This window comes from Candidozyma auris, chromosome 6, assembly GCF_003013715.1.
Source record: "Candidozyma auris chromosome 6, complete sequence".
NCBI classification, from domain to species: Eukaryota; Fungi; Ascomycota; class Pichiomycetes; order Serinales; family Metschnikowiaceae; genus Candidozyma; species Candidozyma auris.
Genome location: NC_072817.1, coordinates 743,938 through 758,163, shown reverse-complemented (window position 1 = coordinate 758,163; position 14,226 = coordinate 743,938). Strand labels below are relative to the sequence as shown.

The 14,226-nt window shown below is 46.6% G+C and overlaps 6 protein-coding genes across 6 annotated transcripts; 2 read left to right on the top strand and 4 right to left on the bottom strand. All coding sequences in view use genetic code 12, as the record gives it.

Annotated features, from left to right (window-relative positions):
* Nucleotides 1-74: 74 nt before the first annotated feature.
* FTH2 (Fth2p) lies at nt 75-1,322 on the bottom strand (the record flags this gene model as incomplete). The annotated part of the gene is made up of 1 exon (XM_029034039.2): nt 75-1,322. One exon carries the CDS (start codon nt 1,320-1,322, stop codon nt 75-77), a length of 1,248 nt encoding a protein of 415 aa, XP_028891602.2.
* Nucleotides 1,323-1,487: 165 nt separating this feature from the next.
* Nucleotides 1,488-4,004, bottom strand: CJI96_0005017 (uncharacterized protein; the record flags this gene model as incomplete). The annotated part of the gene is made up of 1 exon (XM_029034038.2): nt 1,488-4,004. The coding sequence occupies one exon, from the start codon at nt 4,002-4,004 to the stop codon at nt 1,488-1,490; it is 2,517 nt and encodes an 838-aa protein (XP_028891601.2).
* Nucleotides 4,005-5,915: 1,911 nt separating this feature from the next.
* On the top strand, nt 5,916-8,885 carry CJI96_0005016 (uncharacterized protein; the record flags this gene model as incomplete). Its single annotated transcript, XM_029034037.2, has 1 exon — nt 5,916-8,885. One exon carries the CDS (start codon nt 5,916-5,918, stop codon nt 8,883-8,885), a length of 2,970 nt encoding a protein of 989 aa, XP_028891600.2.
* A 72-nt stretch (nt 8,886-8,957) lies between these two features.
* On the bottom strand, nt 8,958-9,503 carry CJI96_0005015 (sterol transporter; the record flags this gene model as incomplete). The annotated part of the gene is made up of 1 exon (XM_029034036.1): nt 8,958-9,503. One exon carries the CDS (start codon nt 9,501-9,503, stop codon nt 8,958-8,960), a length of 546 nt encoding a protein of 181 aa, XP_028891599.1.
* Nucleotides 9,504-10,747: 1,244 nt separating this feature from the next.
* CJI96_0005014 (uncharacterized protein) lies at nt 10,748-12,289 on the top strand (the record flags this gene model as incomplete). The annotated part of the gene is made up of 1 exon (XM_029034035.2): nt 10,748-12,289. One exon carries the CDS (start codon nt 10,748-10,750, stop codon nt 12,287-12,289), a length of 1,542 nt encoding a protein of 513 aa, XP_028891598.2.
* Nucleotides 12,290-12,463: 174 nt separating this feature from the next.
* PIL1 (lipid-binding protein LSP1) lies at nt 12,464-13,387 on the bottom strand (the record flags this gene model as incomplete). Its single annotated transcript, XM_029034034.2, has 1 exon — nt 12,464-13,387. The coding sequence occupies one exon, from the start codon at nt 13,385-13,387 to the stop codon at nt 12,464-12,466; it is 924 nt and encodes a 307-aa protein (XP_028891597.1).
* Between the last annotated feature and the right edge of the window lie 839 nt (nt 13,388-14,226).

The following is a 14,226-nucleotide window of genomic DNA, read 5'->3' as shown; positions in this document are numbered from 1 at the left end:
TGTTGTAATTAGCACTTTGTAGTACTGTTGCCTACACGAGCTTTACCCGTATCCTAACTGCATTAAATCTATACTCATGCCACATAGGCTAACGCCTCCGCTTCACGTTCGCCTTCCTCAGTTGACTGCTGACGATGCATAGCCTCGTAGATCCTTAACTTTTTTCTAATTTTTTTCATCTGCCACTTCAATGGAATGACAGGCAATCTGCCGTGCTTCTCTTCGTACAACTTTGCACGGAGCCACGCCGAAACGCAAATCCAGTACAACAAGTACGACGAGATGCTGCCGTAGGTAGCGGTGTTGGTCCACCCAACCAAAGCATTGGCAACCATCCACCAGCCATCAGTAAGACCATTGCAGCAATTCACATGCCAGATGGCCGTGCTGATGTCGTAAGAGCCAGGTCCACTACCAGTTTCACTGACATCAAGCCCTCCACAGAGCCTCACGTACCTCTCCAACTCCAAGAACCACACGCCTCTGCTCATAAGACCTGCACTGACAATGTACAAAAAGCATGTAGAGCAGATCAAGAAATACTGAAGAGAAAGCTTGTTACCACCCTTGTACAAGGAGTAGCCCACTGCTGCACCACATGCCATACCTGCAAGAACAGCAAGTGGAAGCGACGTCAAGGGCTGGGACATGCCAATGCCTCCCACAAACACAACCGCCTCAAGACCCTCTCTGAGAGTGGTAACAAATGGAAGAATGGCCAAGAAGTATTTCGTGGAGAAACCCTCCTTTTTCTGTTTCTTTGCCGTCGTGTTGTTTCCCAAAAGCGCATCTGAATCTTGCAGAGTCGACATTCCGTTGAAGTCGTCCATCTCTGTCATGTCAGCGTCAAGCTTTCCAGGCAGCTGAGTGGCGTACGCATCGCCAAGCTTCACCCACCACTTCACCTTCATGATCTTATTGATTCGAAGCAAACCAATGCCCATGACCGTGATGATGACACTCGAAAGAAGCGAAAAGACACCCTCCCAAAGCCTTTCTGTGTATGACCAAAGATCTTTCTCCACGAAGTAGAAAAGAACGATGAAGACTATGCCGATGATCAAACAGACAAGCAAACCACAAATGGCACCTAACCACACCTGAAGCCGGAGACTGCGGTTTACCAGCTTGACATGGAGGTTTTTGGCTTCCCTTTCTAGACGAGCTTCCTCTGTTTCATCTTGTGGGGCCACTTCGTCAGACGTAGGGTTGTTCTTATTGATGAACGAAAGTAGCACCGAGATGATGATCGCCGTTTCTAGCGTTTCTCGAAGAATGATAAAGAAGATCTGGATCGAAAAGATCTCATTAAGATCCGTCATTTGTATGTGGGGAGTGAAATACAAAAGAGGCAGATGTATATAATCCTTCGCCAGACGAGTGTATATTGGACCACCTTTTTCTTCAGTCGCACAATTGTGCACTTCGTTTCTTTTTCTGGCATTTTTTGCAGCCAAAAGTAGTCACAAAAAAATGAAGTCATCCACTCACTGGATTTTCTTATGAATGGTGTGGAGATGCTCGTAGCGAACAGATATTAACTCAACAAGCTTTTCCAAGTCACCATTTTCGACTGCATGGAAAAATGCAGCGAACGAACCTCGTTGTTCTCTATCCTTGTTGCTGAGGCATGCACCTTTCCTCAGAGGAGACTCGTACATGAAGTGCCTGGTGACAATACTTCCAACTGCATCAGAGTCATCTTCGTTGGCAGCAAGATCCCTCTCGATCCTCAAAAGCTTGTAGTTCGTGACTTTGAATTTAGCGTAGATGTGAACTTTCTTGAGCATCTTGTACCATGGATAGTCCTCAGTCAAAAGATTCTCAACATCGTGGTTGTAGGCATCAAAGATTAATGCTTGAGCACTGGCATCCTTGAGTAGCTCTTCAAACTGATTGAGTACATCTCCAACAGTTACTTCATCGTCAGTGTGGCCCCAAAAGCCAGGATTAAAAATGGCAGGTGACTTTTTCTTCTCTAGAATATCCTTGAGAATAGAGGTCTTCTCAAGTATGAAAGTATCAACCTTCTCCGACTCCCATTCCTTGAGAGTTTCACACATCACTTCTCTAAACAAAGCAAAGCGTTCTTGGGCAAATTCAAAGTACGGCTCTAAGCGATAGTCAACAACCTCGCGTTCCTCAAGAGAAAGAATTAAGAGACCAAGAAACCTGACAAGCGTTCCGTGAAGATCGAAGTTGGGGTCAATTTGCTCATCTCTGAGCCACTTGTAGGAGTAATAGTCCAGCTCAGGGTTGTAAGTCGACTCGTTGTGCAGCTTACTCTCAGAAAACTTCAAGTTGATCACGGGAGTGTCTGCCCCGAACTGGAAGACGCCAGCGTCACTTGCGATAAAGGCATCTCCAAGAACATTATTGATGTTCGCACCACTTTCCTTGCGCCAATAGCGGTACAAGGACGTTTGGTCATCATCATCGTCATCGTCATCACCATCATCACGTTCTTGTGCACCTTCAGTCTTCGGCTTAGTCACTCTCCTGTAGGCCGTGGAATTCTTTGAGAAAGGCACAATACTCGCAACCTGCTTGATAATGTGGTTAGTTAATGGGTTCAGGTCAACATCAAAATGACTTCCGGTGACTACATCCCCGTCTAGGTTGATATAGGCGAGTAGAGGCATGTTCTCCGCAAATACCTTGGGATCCAGCAAGGCAGCTTTGGCTCCGAGTTGACTGCTTCTTGAACTGTCCCACGAAATGAACTTTATTGTCCGCAAAGGCTTCCATCCGAGCTTGCGCAATCTTTGGAATGCACGCATCACCTCTAGCATGACAGCATGACCGCTGTTCGGGTTCACAGACGTAAGCGAGTCCCTTGAAGCACCGATAATTATCTCTGCATCATTCATTACGCCCTTCAAGGACCCAATGACCACTTTGGAGCGTGCGCCATGACCATACAGTTCTGATGAGACCGTCAAACAGAGCAGATTTGACACTGGATTGACTTTCCAGTGGGTGAAGTTGCCAGTTGCTGGACCTAGCGCTTCCAAAATAGGTTCAACTGAGCGATAGCTTGCAGGAAGGCGGATCTGAGGCTCTGGAACGTCTGCTGGCTTGTAGTTTCTCAGGATAACGAGGGGGGTATCCTTGGAACCAAATACCAATACCGCCAGGCAGCCCTGGAGAAGAGCATAGTCCACCCGATCGGTAACAGAGTACTCTGACGTAGCCTCGCTCGAGATCAACGCAATTTTGTTTTTAAAAGAAATGTTATTCTCCTCAAGTAAAGCAAAATCCTTGGGGCTACCACCATTGACAAACACAAACTCACCCGTCACACTGCCAGCAGAGGTAAAAGGAAAGAAAGAAGGCGTCACTTGATGCTTGAACCGATCAAAATCCGTTTTCTCCTCGAGATTGGCAGCATATAACACTCTACGGGACTTTGAGTCCAAAAGCTCTATTCTCGCCAGTTGAGGCAGTTTCAACCCCTCTGGCAAGTCGAATTCGTAGCTTCTTGTGGAGAATCCCATTTTGGCAAACTCGTTGTCCACAAAGAGCGCCAACTCGGGGTGGTATCCGTCAGCCACTATAGCGCCATGCCTGCTATTTATCGTGGTGAATTTTCGAAGCCACTCGGCGATGTGTTCCTCATTGGTCACTCCAGTATCATCTGGCCGGCCAATCTTCAACTGAGCTAGAAAAATTCGCTTGAGGTCTGTTTTGGTCAAGTGCAAGTCGTGCCACCTCCTGAAGTCCCTATTCACAGAGGTTCTGGGCAAAAACGAAAGCTGGAGCACGATGAGCGCCAACACGCCAAAAATACAGAACCACCAGAACCGCCTTCGAAGAAATTGCCGGCGCTTGTCCTTGAACGAGAGCGGCTTTAGCGATTCCTCCTCGATCACAGGAGTCTGGGGCGATGACAGCTGTGAAAGGTGGAGGGGCAGGGTTTGCGTATTTTCCGAATTTTCCGCCTGTCTGGTGTCCACATATGTGTTTGGATCCGTGCTGCTCAAAAGAGGGGTGTTTTCTGACATTCTGGCCACGGTTGTGTGAAAAAGAGAGATATACGAGTTAGTCTGACGAGGATGATGTAAGAGGCTGTTGATGTAGGTGCGGCGCGCCTTTGCAGCCGTTGCGTGGGAGAGAGTCTGAAGGGCGTCCAGAAAAAGGAAAGGCGTAGGGTGGAGGAGGAGATATAAATTTCAAAGAATTTGCCAGGCTCATACTTAATGTCTTGCTTAATCCTTTTTTTCCTTACTTTTTTTTTTTTTTTTTTCTTTCTTGCTGAGTGTTTGTAGTGACAACAGGTGGGGTCTCGGATGGCTCGGAAACGTGCTTTTACAGGCGTTAGCGAGATGAGGGAAGGGCGAAGGAAAAATGCGTAGCCGATTAAGGTCTTTTATGGATTTTATTTTTTATTGCTGATTGTCCCAGGTGCCAAATTCGCTGGAGATGGTGATATGTGACTTAATTGCTCTGCACAGTGAATTGGGATCGAACGAACAAGGAATCTGGTAGAGAAAAGGATAGGTGCTCAGAATTCAACATCAGAGACGCTCATGAAGTAAAAAGTTCAATCAGTAATGGTACTTGACACCTCCTCGGTAGATTCTATGGGAGCTTTCTGGACGAAATAATCTTTTGATTAGACGAAATCTCCTCTTAAATTGGGCTGTAGGTACAGGGGCGACGAAATGGAAGACAGGGAAAGTGATAGAAGTCTCTGATAGCTTAGAAGCGTAAAAGTCTCTTTAAAATATGACTAATTACACATTTTTGGGTTAAACACTCGTCACTGTGTATCTAATTGAAGCAGAAGTCACCCAAAGCTGACAATGCCTTTCATTAGAGCCGGTTACAAGGAATTTGGTTACTAAAATATATATCCCTTATATTTTGGTGAACAGAGACTCATCCTTCAAAGTAAGCAATTGCCATGGCGGCAATTGCCGCCATCTAGGCCATTTCAGCTACTTCAATCATAGTAAAGGGCAAAAAGAAGAAAAAAAGTCGTCCTTATTAATAAGTCTTGGTTCATAAATGGATAACTCTTGATTGAAGACATAGGTTTCTATTTTTTTGTAAATCTGCTGCATTGTGTGCTTCGTGTGGCTTTGTGTGTTTCCTTGTTGCGGCCATTTGCAGCCATTATACCACGGTGAAGGATTTGACTTTTAAAACTCAACTCTCTAAGGATAGAATCAGTCATGAAACACCTTCCTTCAAGATCATAATCAATAATTGTGGATCCGAAAATTGTCTTTTTTTGTTAGTTTTGTGTCTCTCCTATGCCACATTTGCAGACAATATTTTTTAGTATGCGTGGTTCCTGACGCAGGTGTAGCAGCAGATTAGATGTCAGTGGGGAAAACCTAGATATAAACAGCTTACTATTCTACTTTATTGAACTTATCAAGAATACATATGACATCAAAGATTTTTCTATCTCCCCATGCTAAGTTGCTGAAGTAAATGGCAACAAAAACCTGAAGCTGCTAGAGTCTAATCACCCAACATCACGTGCGCAAAGTCGGCTCTGCACGCTTATGTTTTTAGCAGGAGTTGAACATTGAGTCACTTCGAATCAATTTTTCAGGTCCCCGGTCTCATATCCCATCCGTTTCTATCCACTTTGACTGTACTCGTTCTCCCCTGCCGTTAGTGACCTTATCAAAGAGGGCAAGTATTGTCCTGCAGGTACGCTCTCGCCGTATCAATAGTGTGGAATCTTCACTATCGAACGCTTCCTACTGGACGTCCACTGTGCACCTTCAACTTCATAGCTTTTCCAACCTCTTCCTCCTGGAGACCAAGAGGTCATAGTCTAACTCCAGCATATCATTATTTATAGAAAAAAAAAATTCTGCATCCTTCCGTCACCATTCATGCTCGGTTAGACATACCCTGACTTCTCCAGATCAATCATATCCAAATATTCTAGCATCATGTCCACGCCTGAAGTACCCTATGAACTTGGCCGTTCGTACGTGTCAGTGAACCTAAGAAATCTGGTTTCTCAGAAACTGCCGACTGTGTTGTCGGGAAGCGAAGTCCATCGGCAGACGGCCGATTTAGCATCCATAGGTGTGGTTGGAGATGAGCAGGAAGAGAACGAAACTTTCGATGAATACTCATCAGAGCATCAGCCCATTCCCATTGAAAGAAGCTCTGATTTCAAGCTTAAGGAAACAATTTGGGAAGACAAGGCTGCCCATCTGCCTGACACGCAGGTTCTTCCTGACGAAGCAGACAGCACTACGCCCTTGGTGGATAAACACAAAAAGTTCTATGTGGATGAAGAAAGCTTTGGTGAAGCAGGGCCCGCTTTTGGGTCTTTGGGGCCAGACGCAAGTTGGTCAGGAAGACTCGAACAGGGGCCTCAATTGGAGGGAGTCCCCCATGTTGCAGCCAAAACGCCCTTGAGAAAACAATTGCTACGGCCGATACAGTATCTTCCAGCAGTATTTTTGGGTGTACTTTTGAATGTCCTAGATGGCCTCTCGTACGGAATGATTATGTTCCCCATTGGAGAAGCCCTCTTTGCCGACATGGCTCCCGCGGGTTTATCGATGTTCTACATCTCCACCGTTGTATCTCAATTGGTGTACTCTCTTGGCGGCTCGGCCTTCAAAGCAGGAATCGGCTCTGAAATGATTGAGGTAACGCCCTTCTTTCACGCCATGGCATATGCAATTCAAACAGACATGAAGACAAATTACCCCGACATAAAATCTGATGCCATCATAGCAACTACATTCGTATCCTTTGCAGTGTCTGCGGTCGTTACCGGTGTGGTCTTTTTTCTACTTGGAAAGCTTCGACTTGGCCTGCTTGTGGGTTTCTTCCCGAGACACATATTGGTGGGCTGCATCGGTGGTGTTGGATATTTCCTTATCGTCACAGGCATCGAAGTGTCGTCAAGGCTCGAGGGAGGAATCAAATATGACTGGGAGACGGCTCAGTTGCTTTTTGGTAATTATCTCACTCTTCTCCAGTGGCTTCTTCCGGTACTTCTCACAGTGATACTCATATTCCTCCATAAACGCATACACCACTCGCTTCTAGTGCCAGTTTTCTTCATAATTGTGTTTGTGGTATTCCATGTTGTCGTCGTCTTAGTCACAAACTGGGATCTCGACATGGCTAGACACTACGGTTGGGTTTTTCCGGCTGTGGAGAATCATGAGCCGTGGTATAGCCACTACAGTTACTTGAAGCCATCTCTCATTGATTGGGTAGCGATTGCGAAGCAGTTTCCTAAGATGTTGGCACTAACATTTTTCGGCATCTTGCATGTGCCCATCAATGTTCCAGCTTTGGCTGTCACAGTGGGAATGGATCAATTCGACGTGGATCGTGAATTGGTCGCACATGGGTATTCCAACGCTATATCTGGCCTTGTGGGATCTGTCCAGAGCTATCTTGTTTATACGAACTCTGTGCTCTTTATAAGAGCAGGTGCTGATGACAGGCTAGCTGGTATCTTGTTGGCCGTTGCTACTGCTTGCGTTATGATGATTGGTCCAGTTGTGATTGGATACATTCCAGTCTGCGTGGTTGGATCTCTCATCTTCCTTTTGGGATATGAGTTGTTGAAAGAGGCAATTTATGACACCTGGGGTCGTCTTCGCAAAATCGAGTACTCCACCATCATCATCATAGTGGTTGTCATGGGGGCATGGGATTTTGTTTATGGTATTTTGGCAGGTATATTACTTGCCTGTCTTTTGTTTGTCGTAGAAGCAGCCAGAAGACCTGTGGTGAGAGGAATTTACACTGGTGTTGTTGCCCGTTCGACGGTCTTGAGACATCCAAAGCAGCAAGAATTCTTGAAGGATGTTGGAAACCAGATTTGCGTTGTCAAGCTTCAAGGCACTTTATTTTTTGGCTCTATCGGTGGTGTCGAGAAGACTATCAGAGCCCGCTTCGAGAATGGCAAGTTCACGTTAAGCCCAATCAAGTTTCTCATCATTGACATGAAAGGCGTTGACTCGATCGACTTTTCCGCAGCGGAAGGGTTCAGGAGAATTTTGAACTTGACAAATGAGTTTCAAACACAGCTCATTATATCTTCAGTGGAAGAAAATGACGATAGTGTTGTTGCATTAAGAGACGCCGGATTATGGGAAAACCACAAAGGCTCGGAACCCAGTTTGCAAGTTCAAATGTTCAGCTCGTTGAATTACGCTCTCGAGTGGTGTGAGAACTCCTTCTTGAAAACTTACACAAAGCTTCAGGGGTCGTCCATCAGTGGATCGCAGAAGATGAGTTTGAGAGGAGTTCCTTCATCAAACAACTTTAACAAACGCCATCACAGCATGAGCAAACTGGTTATGCCCAACTATCCAATTAATTTTGGCACCCCCAGGACGAAACAGATTTATCAAGCTGCCAAAAAGACCGCTAATGACGAACAAAAGGTACAAAGCAGGTACTATCTGACATCGGATTCTTCATTCAAGAAGCAGCCATTGCCTCTAATCATGATCACCTTTGGTGAACTTTCAAACAAGGACGAAAAGTTCTGGTCAATGCTAGCCCCATACTTCACTAAGGAGACAATTCCGGCAGACATGTGTTTCTATGACACAAATTGCAAGCGACCATCGTTCTTTCTTCTTGAAGCCGGGCTTGTGAGGCAGATCTGCAAGTTTGAGAGCGATGATCGAGAATTGCACTCGAGCATTCTTCCAAACACGGCTTTCGGGGATCTCCTTGAACTCAGCCAGTACAGACAAGTGACGTACACCACAGTTGTCGAGACGGTGGCGTGGAGATTGAGTGAAAAGAAAGTCAAGGAGTTGATCAAAACCAGTGAAGGACAAGCTGTCTACAGTGAATTGCTACAAGTGCAAACCAAGTTGTTCAAGGAGCGGTTTGACTCGCTCACCGCGAACCTCATGATTTCCGCGTAAAGGACCGGAAAACAGACATTTATATCTAATCAAACGTCTAAGCATTACATCGTTTCTGGAACTAGTCGTAGCTCAATTGGGGGGAAACTCCACCAGGGCAGTTAAGCACGTAATAAGCACATCCTCCTTGGTGTAAGCACGGGCAATCACCAAATACTTCCCTGGAGGCACCTCTTCAGGAATTGCCACCTTCTTAGAAATGGTCTGGGCGCCCTTCTTAATGGGGCACTCCAAGTCCACATTATGCACCTCTTCACACAAATCGTATGTCTGGTGGATCAACCTGATAAAGCCGTACCTGACGTCCACCTCGACGTAAGCGCCGTCAGTGATAGTCTGCTTCAACACCCCCTCAGCGACAAACGTCAAGTTCTTGCCCTTCTCTGGAGGGTTAGGGTCAATCACCACCTTCTGCAAGTCCAACAACTGTGGCGTCTGAGCATCGCACTGGATGATAGGGCTGTTGCCAGGAATAGGTCTCTCGTCGTCGTTACCGGGGAAGGTGTGGATGATTTTGGGGACAGACGAATCGAAGATGTTTGCAATTGAAGGAATCAACGAGAGCGCCTGCGCAGAGGCAGCCAAGCCAGCCACGGCCAACCGATGTATAGCAACCATGAGGAAAGTTGAAGGTGTAGTTTGCTTGACAGCCTTGGCGGAATCACCTCGCTTTATATAGCGCTCACTGGCGTCTCCAGCACTGCACGCAGGCTTCCCCTGACCGATAAGCAAGGCGGTGACCAGGAGTTGGAATCGTCCGAAAAGAAGCTCTGGGAAGCTGTTTCCTCCCCGCTTTTCGTTGAGTTATGGTCTAGTTTTAAGAGTTGTAGGTAATAATGGTTGCTATACTAGTGTGGGAGGAAGTAGGTCAGCCGCTTCCCGAGATCGCGATTTGAGCCAATGGCTGCAAAAGAACGGCTAGGGAGCACGCAGGGGTGGAGTTCAAAGTAAGCATATCCGAGGAAAGTGTTTTGAAAGCGTCTAGGATGATTATTCCCGAGCATTAAAGATGTCTGGAAGAATTTAGAAAGCTTATTACTTAATTAGTACGTATCGTGTTCCCCGTTGAAGGAGTCGTCTATCCTGGAAGATTCTTCCACCGAGTAATGACGATTTCAGAGTATAATCGCTGCTCAAAGTAAATTACACTTCAAAAAAAGCGTAAAACATCCTTCCACATTTTTACGATGAAACAGCTCCAATTTTGACGGCAAAGTGTACTTCAGAAGATTGAGCCACCAATTATGCTCTGGACGTGTTGCGTCTTTACTATTGGATCATTAACAACAAAGCATGGCAAGGGCGCAGCACTTTATTAAACGATAGCACACTGGCTTTTCAGAGGAAAAAGGCATCCAAGGCAGAGTGGTTAGTTCAATCCTCATTTTGTCAATTGGCTGCGAAATCCCAGCCTGCCTGCAAAGTACACTGACACATCAAAGAGAGAGGATACTGTGGATCAAGTAAATAGCAATGGTGAAGCGGAAGCAAGACTATGCAAAACCCCAGTTCTGATTACTGTACTGACATCTTGGTAATTGAGATAAGTCAAACTAGTTACATATTTTCTTTTACCCAACCGCTTGTCCCAATCTGGAATGGCTGCGAAAAGTTAGGTTTCTAGAGTGATACCCTAAGAACTTTTCACCAGAACTCCTTGATAATAGAAACATTTTCAAATTGATTACTTGATGAGATCTCACCATCATAAACTTCACAAAACCCTTGCTCAATTGCACCTTACTCCCCGAAGTGCCCGCTGTCTCTACATCCCTGCCCGCTCTGCCTGGCCCCTTGCAGATCCATTATAAATAGGCTGCTTCCTGCCCACTCTTCCTACCACAATTTCACCTACTACCTTCATGAACATAATTCTGAGTACCGAGCCGGGACTTAGCACCGCCTGGCTCATGGCCACCGTGGGCAATAGAACTGTCCACAGAGAACTCTCTCGAAAAGAGCTCTGTCTGGTTTCTGTCCCTAGGTTGTGTGAGCTTTTGCCTAGCGATGGCAACATCTCCCTCAGAATGGCTTCCAACTTGATGTATGGACTTACGCTAATTCACCACCAGCAGGTCCGCTACGTGTTCGACGATGTGAACACGGTACACCTGAAGTTAGCCAAACCGCCGTGCTTTGATCGCTACCTCTGTGAGCAGAAGTCAGTGCAGCATCGCCAGAGGAGGCATGTGCCTTTGCCTGACTGTGACCACTTCACCATGGGAGATTTTGCCGCCTGGGACGAAGAATGGTTCCAAGATGAGCCTAGGGTCTCTTTGGAGAAGAGCATCGACAACTACATGTCCCTTGCACAGCGGGCTGATTCTATGGACAGGCTGCTTGACGAGATCATGAACCAGACTATCGCGTCTATTCGTAATGAGACGACGTTGGGAGAAGCAGGGTTTGAGTTCAACATCTACGGGGGCATAGATGGCGATATGATGAATTTGGAGGACGAGTTTCACGTTTCTCAGGAGTCTCACATGGAGCCCTTGGATAGAGTCAACGAGATGGAGGCTCTGAGAAACAGAGATTCCAGAGACCCACATTTCTCTACAACGCTGAACCCATTGCGGTCTACTGTGGATCAAGCTGGCTCCAAAAGGAGGGCTAAAAGAAGGTGGCTAGCGGTGGACGATGTCACTGTTCTCTCTCCTTACGCTTTCAGCTACCCACTTTTTTTTAGGAACTACGATATGGAGACGCCTACAATGCCAGCTTCTCGACAAAAGAAGACTAAGGTGTCTCCCTGGAAGATCCTCAAAGACCTCAGCACATTGGCTCCTCCCATGCTCAACTACGCCCGCCATTGTATGTTGCAGCCGCCACAGGGCACAATTGCACCGTCCAGAATGCCCTCTTTCATGAGAGAACGCTTTGATGAAGTGGAGACAGGGAGAAACGTGCAAGGTCTGATGGATGCCATAGAATACTCCCGAGGTGTAGGCAGGTCCCTTGATTCGAGTTACGACTCTGCCCACCTTATTGATACCTTGGACTTGGACGACATCGAATTGGCCCTGGAGGATGCGTGTCTCCAATTTCCGCTGTCCCAAACAGAGAGCCAGGGTCCTGTCGGGCATCATCTTCACAGATTGGCATCGAAACTCTTGGTCTACATACAGAGAAGAGCAGTCCAGCATGGGACTTTGTGTGACTACGAGGGCATTGAGGCTGTAGCACGGTCCCAAGAATATCGCAAGGTGTCGTTTGAAGCGGTTTTTCCGAGACAACCGTTGGAAGAGTCCGATATTCCGGTCACCAGGAAACTTGCAGCCAAATCATTTGGGACTGTTTTGGAGCTTGCTACGAAGAAAGCAATTCACATTCTACAAGGTCACGATACGTCCGCTGAGCGCTGTTCGCTTCTTCTCTTACAGAATGAAGTCTCGTCTTCATAGTGTGATCGCTAATACAACATAATTAAGGGAAGCTAATTAACGGTAAAGCGTTTAACCCACCATATCATTTTAGAAGGCAGGACGGAGGCAAAAGGAGGACATTAGCTCACACAACATAGTAAAAAAACATCGATTTCAGAATTAAAAATGATTGATGTGATGTTGATGTTAAACCTAAGCGGCAACACCGTTGTTGGTGTCATCGTGCTTAGCAAACTCCTCCTCAGCCTCGTACAACTCAGAAGCCTCTGGCTCCTCGCCCTCTTCACCTTGGTGCAAGGACAAGGTTGGCTTGACGGCAGCAGCATCAAGAGTCCACGAAGCCAAAGCGTTCTCAGCGTCAATGATGATCTGCTTAGAGGCCTCGTAACCGTCGTAAGCTGGTCTGGTCTCACCTGGGGTGACAGCGGATTCGTCCAACAACTCCAACAAAGCCTTACCGTAACCGGCTATGAGAGCGTATTTCTCAGCCAATTCTCTAATGGCGTCAAACTGGTAGTTGAAAGCAGCCTTCAACTTCTCTCTGGTGATGTTGGACAACTGGGCCTCAGCAACGAGAGATTCAGCCTCCGCTCTGACCAATTCCTGCTCCAAGACAGAGATCTTTGGCGATTGAGGGTCCTTGTACTTCAAGTGAGCAATCTCATCGGTGATTTTCTGCTTTCTGTCTCTCGAAGGCTGGACAGAAGATTCAATATTTCTGATTGTCTTCAAGGTGATTCTGTACTGGTCATACTTGTCAATGAACTGGTCTTCCAACTCACCAATCTCGTAAATCAAAACACCCAATTTGTCGGTAACGTCCGAGACATCCTCGTCGTTCTCCTCACCCCAAAGGGACAACTGCTTGGCGGTTTCACGACGCTCTCTGGCAGTCAATTCGATGGCTCTCATCACGTTCTTCTCCATCTTAATGAATTGAGCCAATTTTCTCAGCAACTCAGGACCGGTGGCACCAGCCAAGTTCTTTCTGAAGGTGGAGGTGATGCCGCCTTTACCGAAGAACTTGGACTTGGTGGAGGATGGTGGAGGTGGGGGCGACTGCAATTGAGCAGCGGTGGGAGCCTTCTGAGATCTCAAGGAGTAAGTTCTGTGCATGGTGAAAGTTTTGAAGAGCAAAAATTGAAAATAGTGGTGTTTGCTGGGGGCTGGCTCCTTTTATACCACAGGGAGGAGATTGCGTCGAAAGTGAGGTTTTCGGAGTGCACACAGCTTAGGCGGCCCACGCAAGATAGCTTGCTACTTATGCGCAGTTTGCGTCCACAATTCGGCCGAATGGGAAGCAACAAAGCAAGCACCTATAGCAACCATGGCCAATGAAAAACTGCGACTCATCAGAGCAAGAAGCACCAGATGGTATACTTAGCGGATGAGAAAGACTAAATGAAACGGGATCATAAATACTAAAAAAAGCTGCAGTCGTTTTGCGATTTCCCCATCGCAAAGAGGGTTGATCCCGCCCATCAATGACCTCATTCAATTTTGGGGCGGAAGCTTGGCCATAGTTAATTGCCGCGGTGGCCGGGAAGGGTTTCACTGCGTCAGACAAGCGCACCACAAAGTGAGAATGAGCAGACGACAGCGAAACGCTGAAGGCCCTCTCATTGTGCAGGAAAAGGTGCGTGGAATAGGGCTGTCTTCTGTTTTTACTTCTAATTGTTCCAAAAGTCCAATGACGTCATATAAAGCGATGGGTCACTTTTTTGCAATCGTCCCGCTTTCAATATACTTGCAACGTTCGTCATTGAGGGACGTGCGTTTGCGTCACCAGTACGAGAATATAAAAAAGTGGGTCAGCACGGCGGTAGGACCGCCTAGAGGCTGCTCATCGCAAGCAATGTAAGCCATAATGGCACGATAAATAGAGATGCTTCCAATTTGAAGGAGACATCAGTCTTCCTCCACCATGGAAGTCACTCAGAACAGTTCATTTAGAC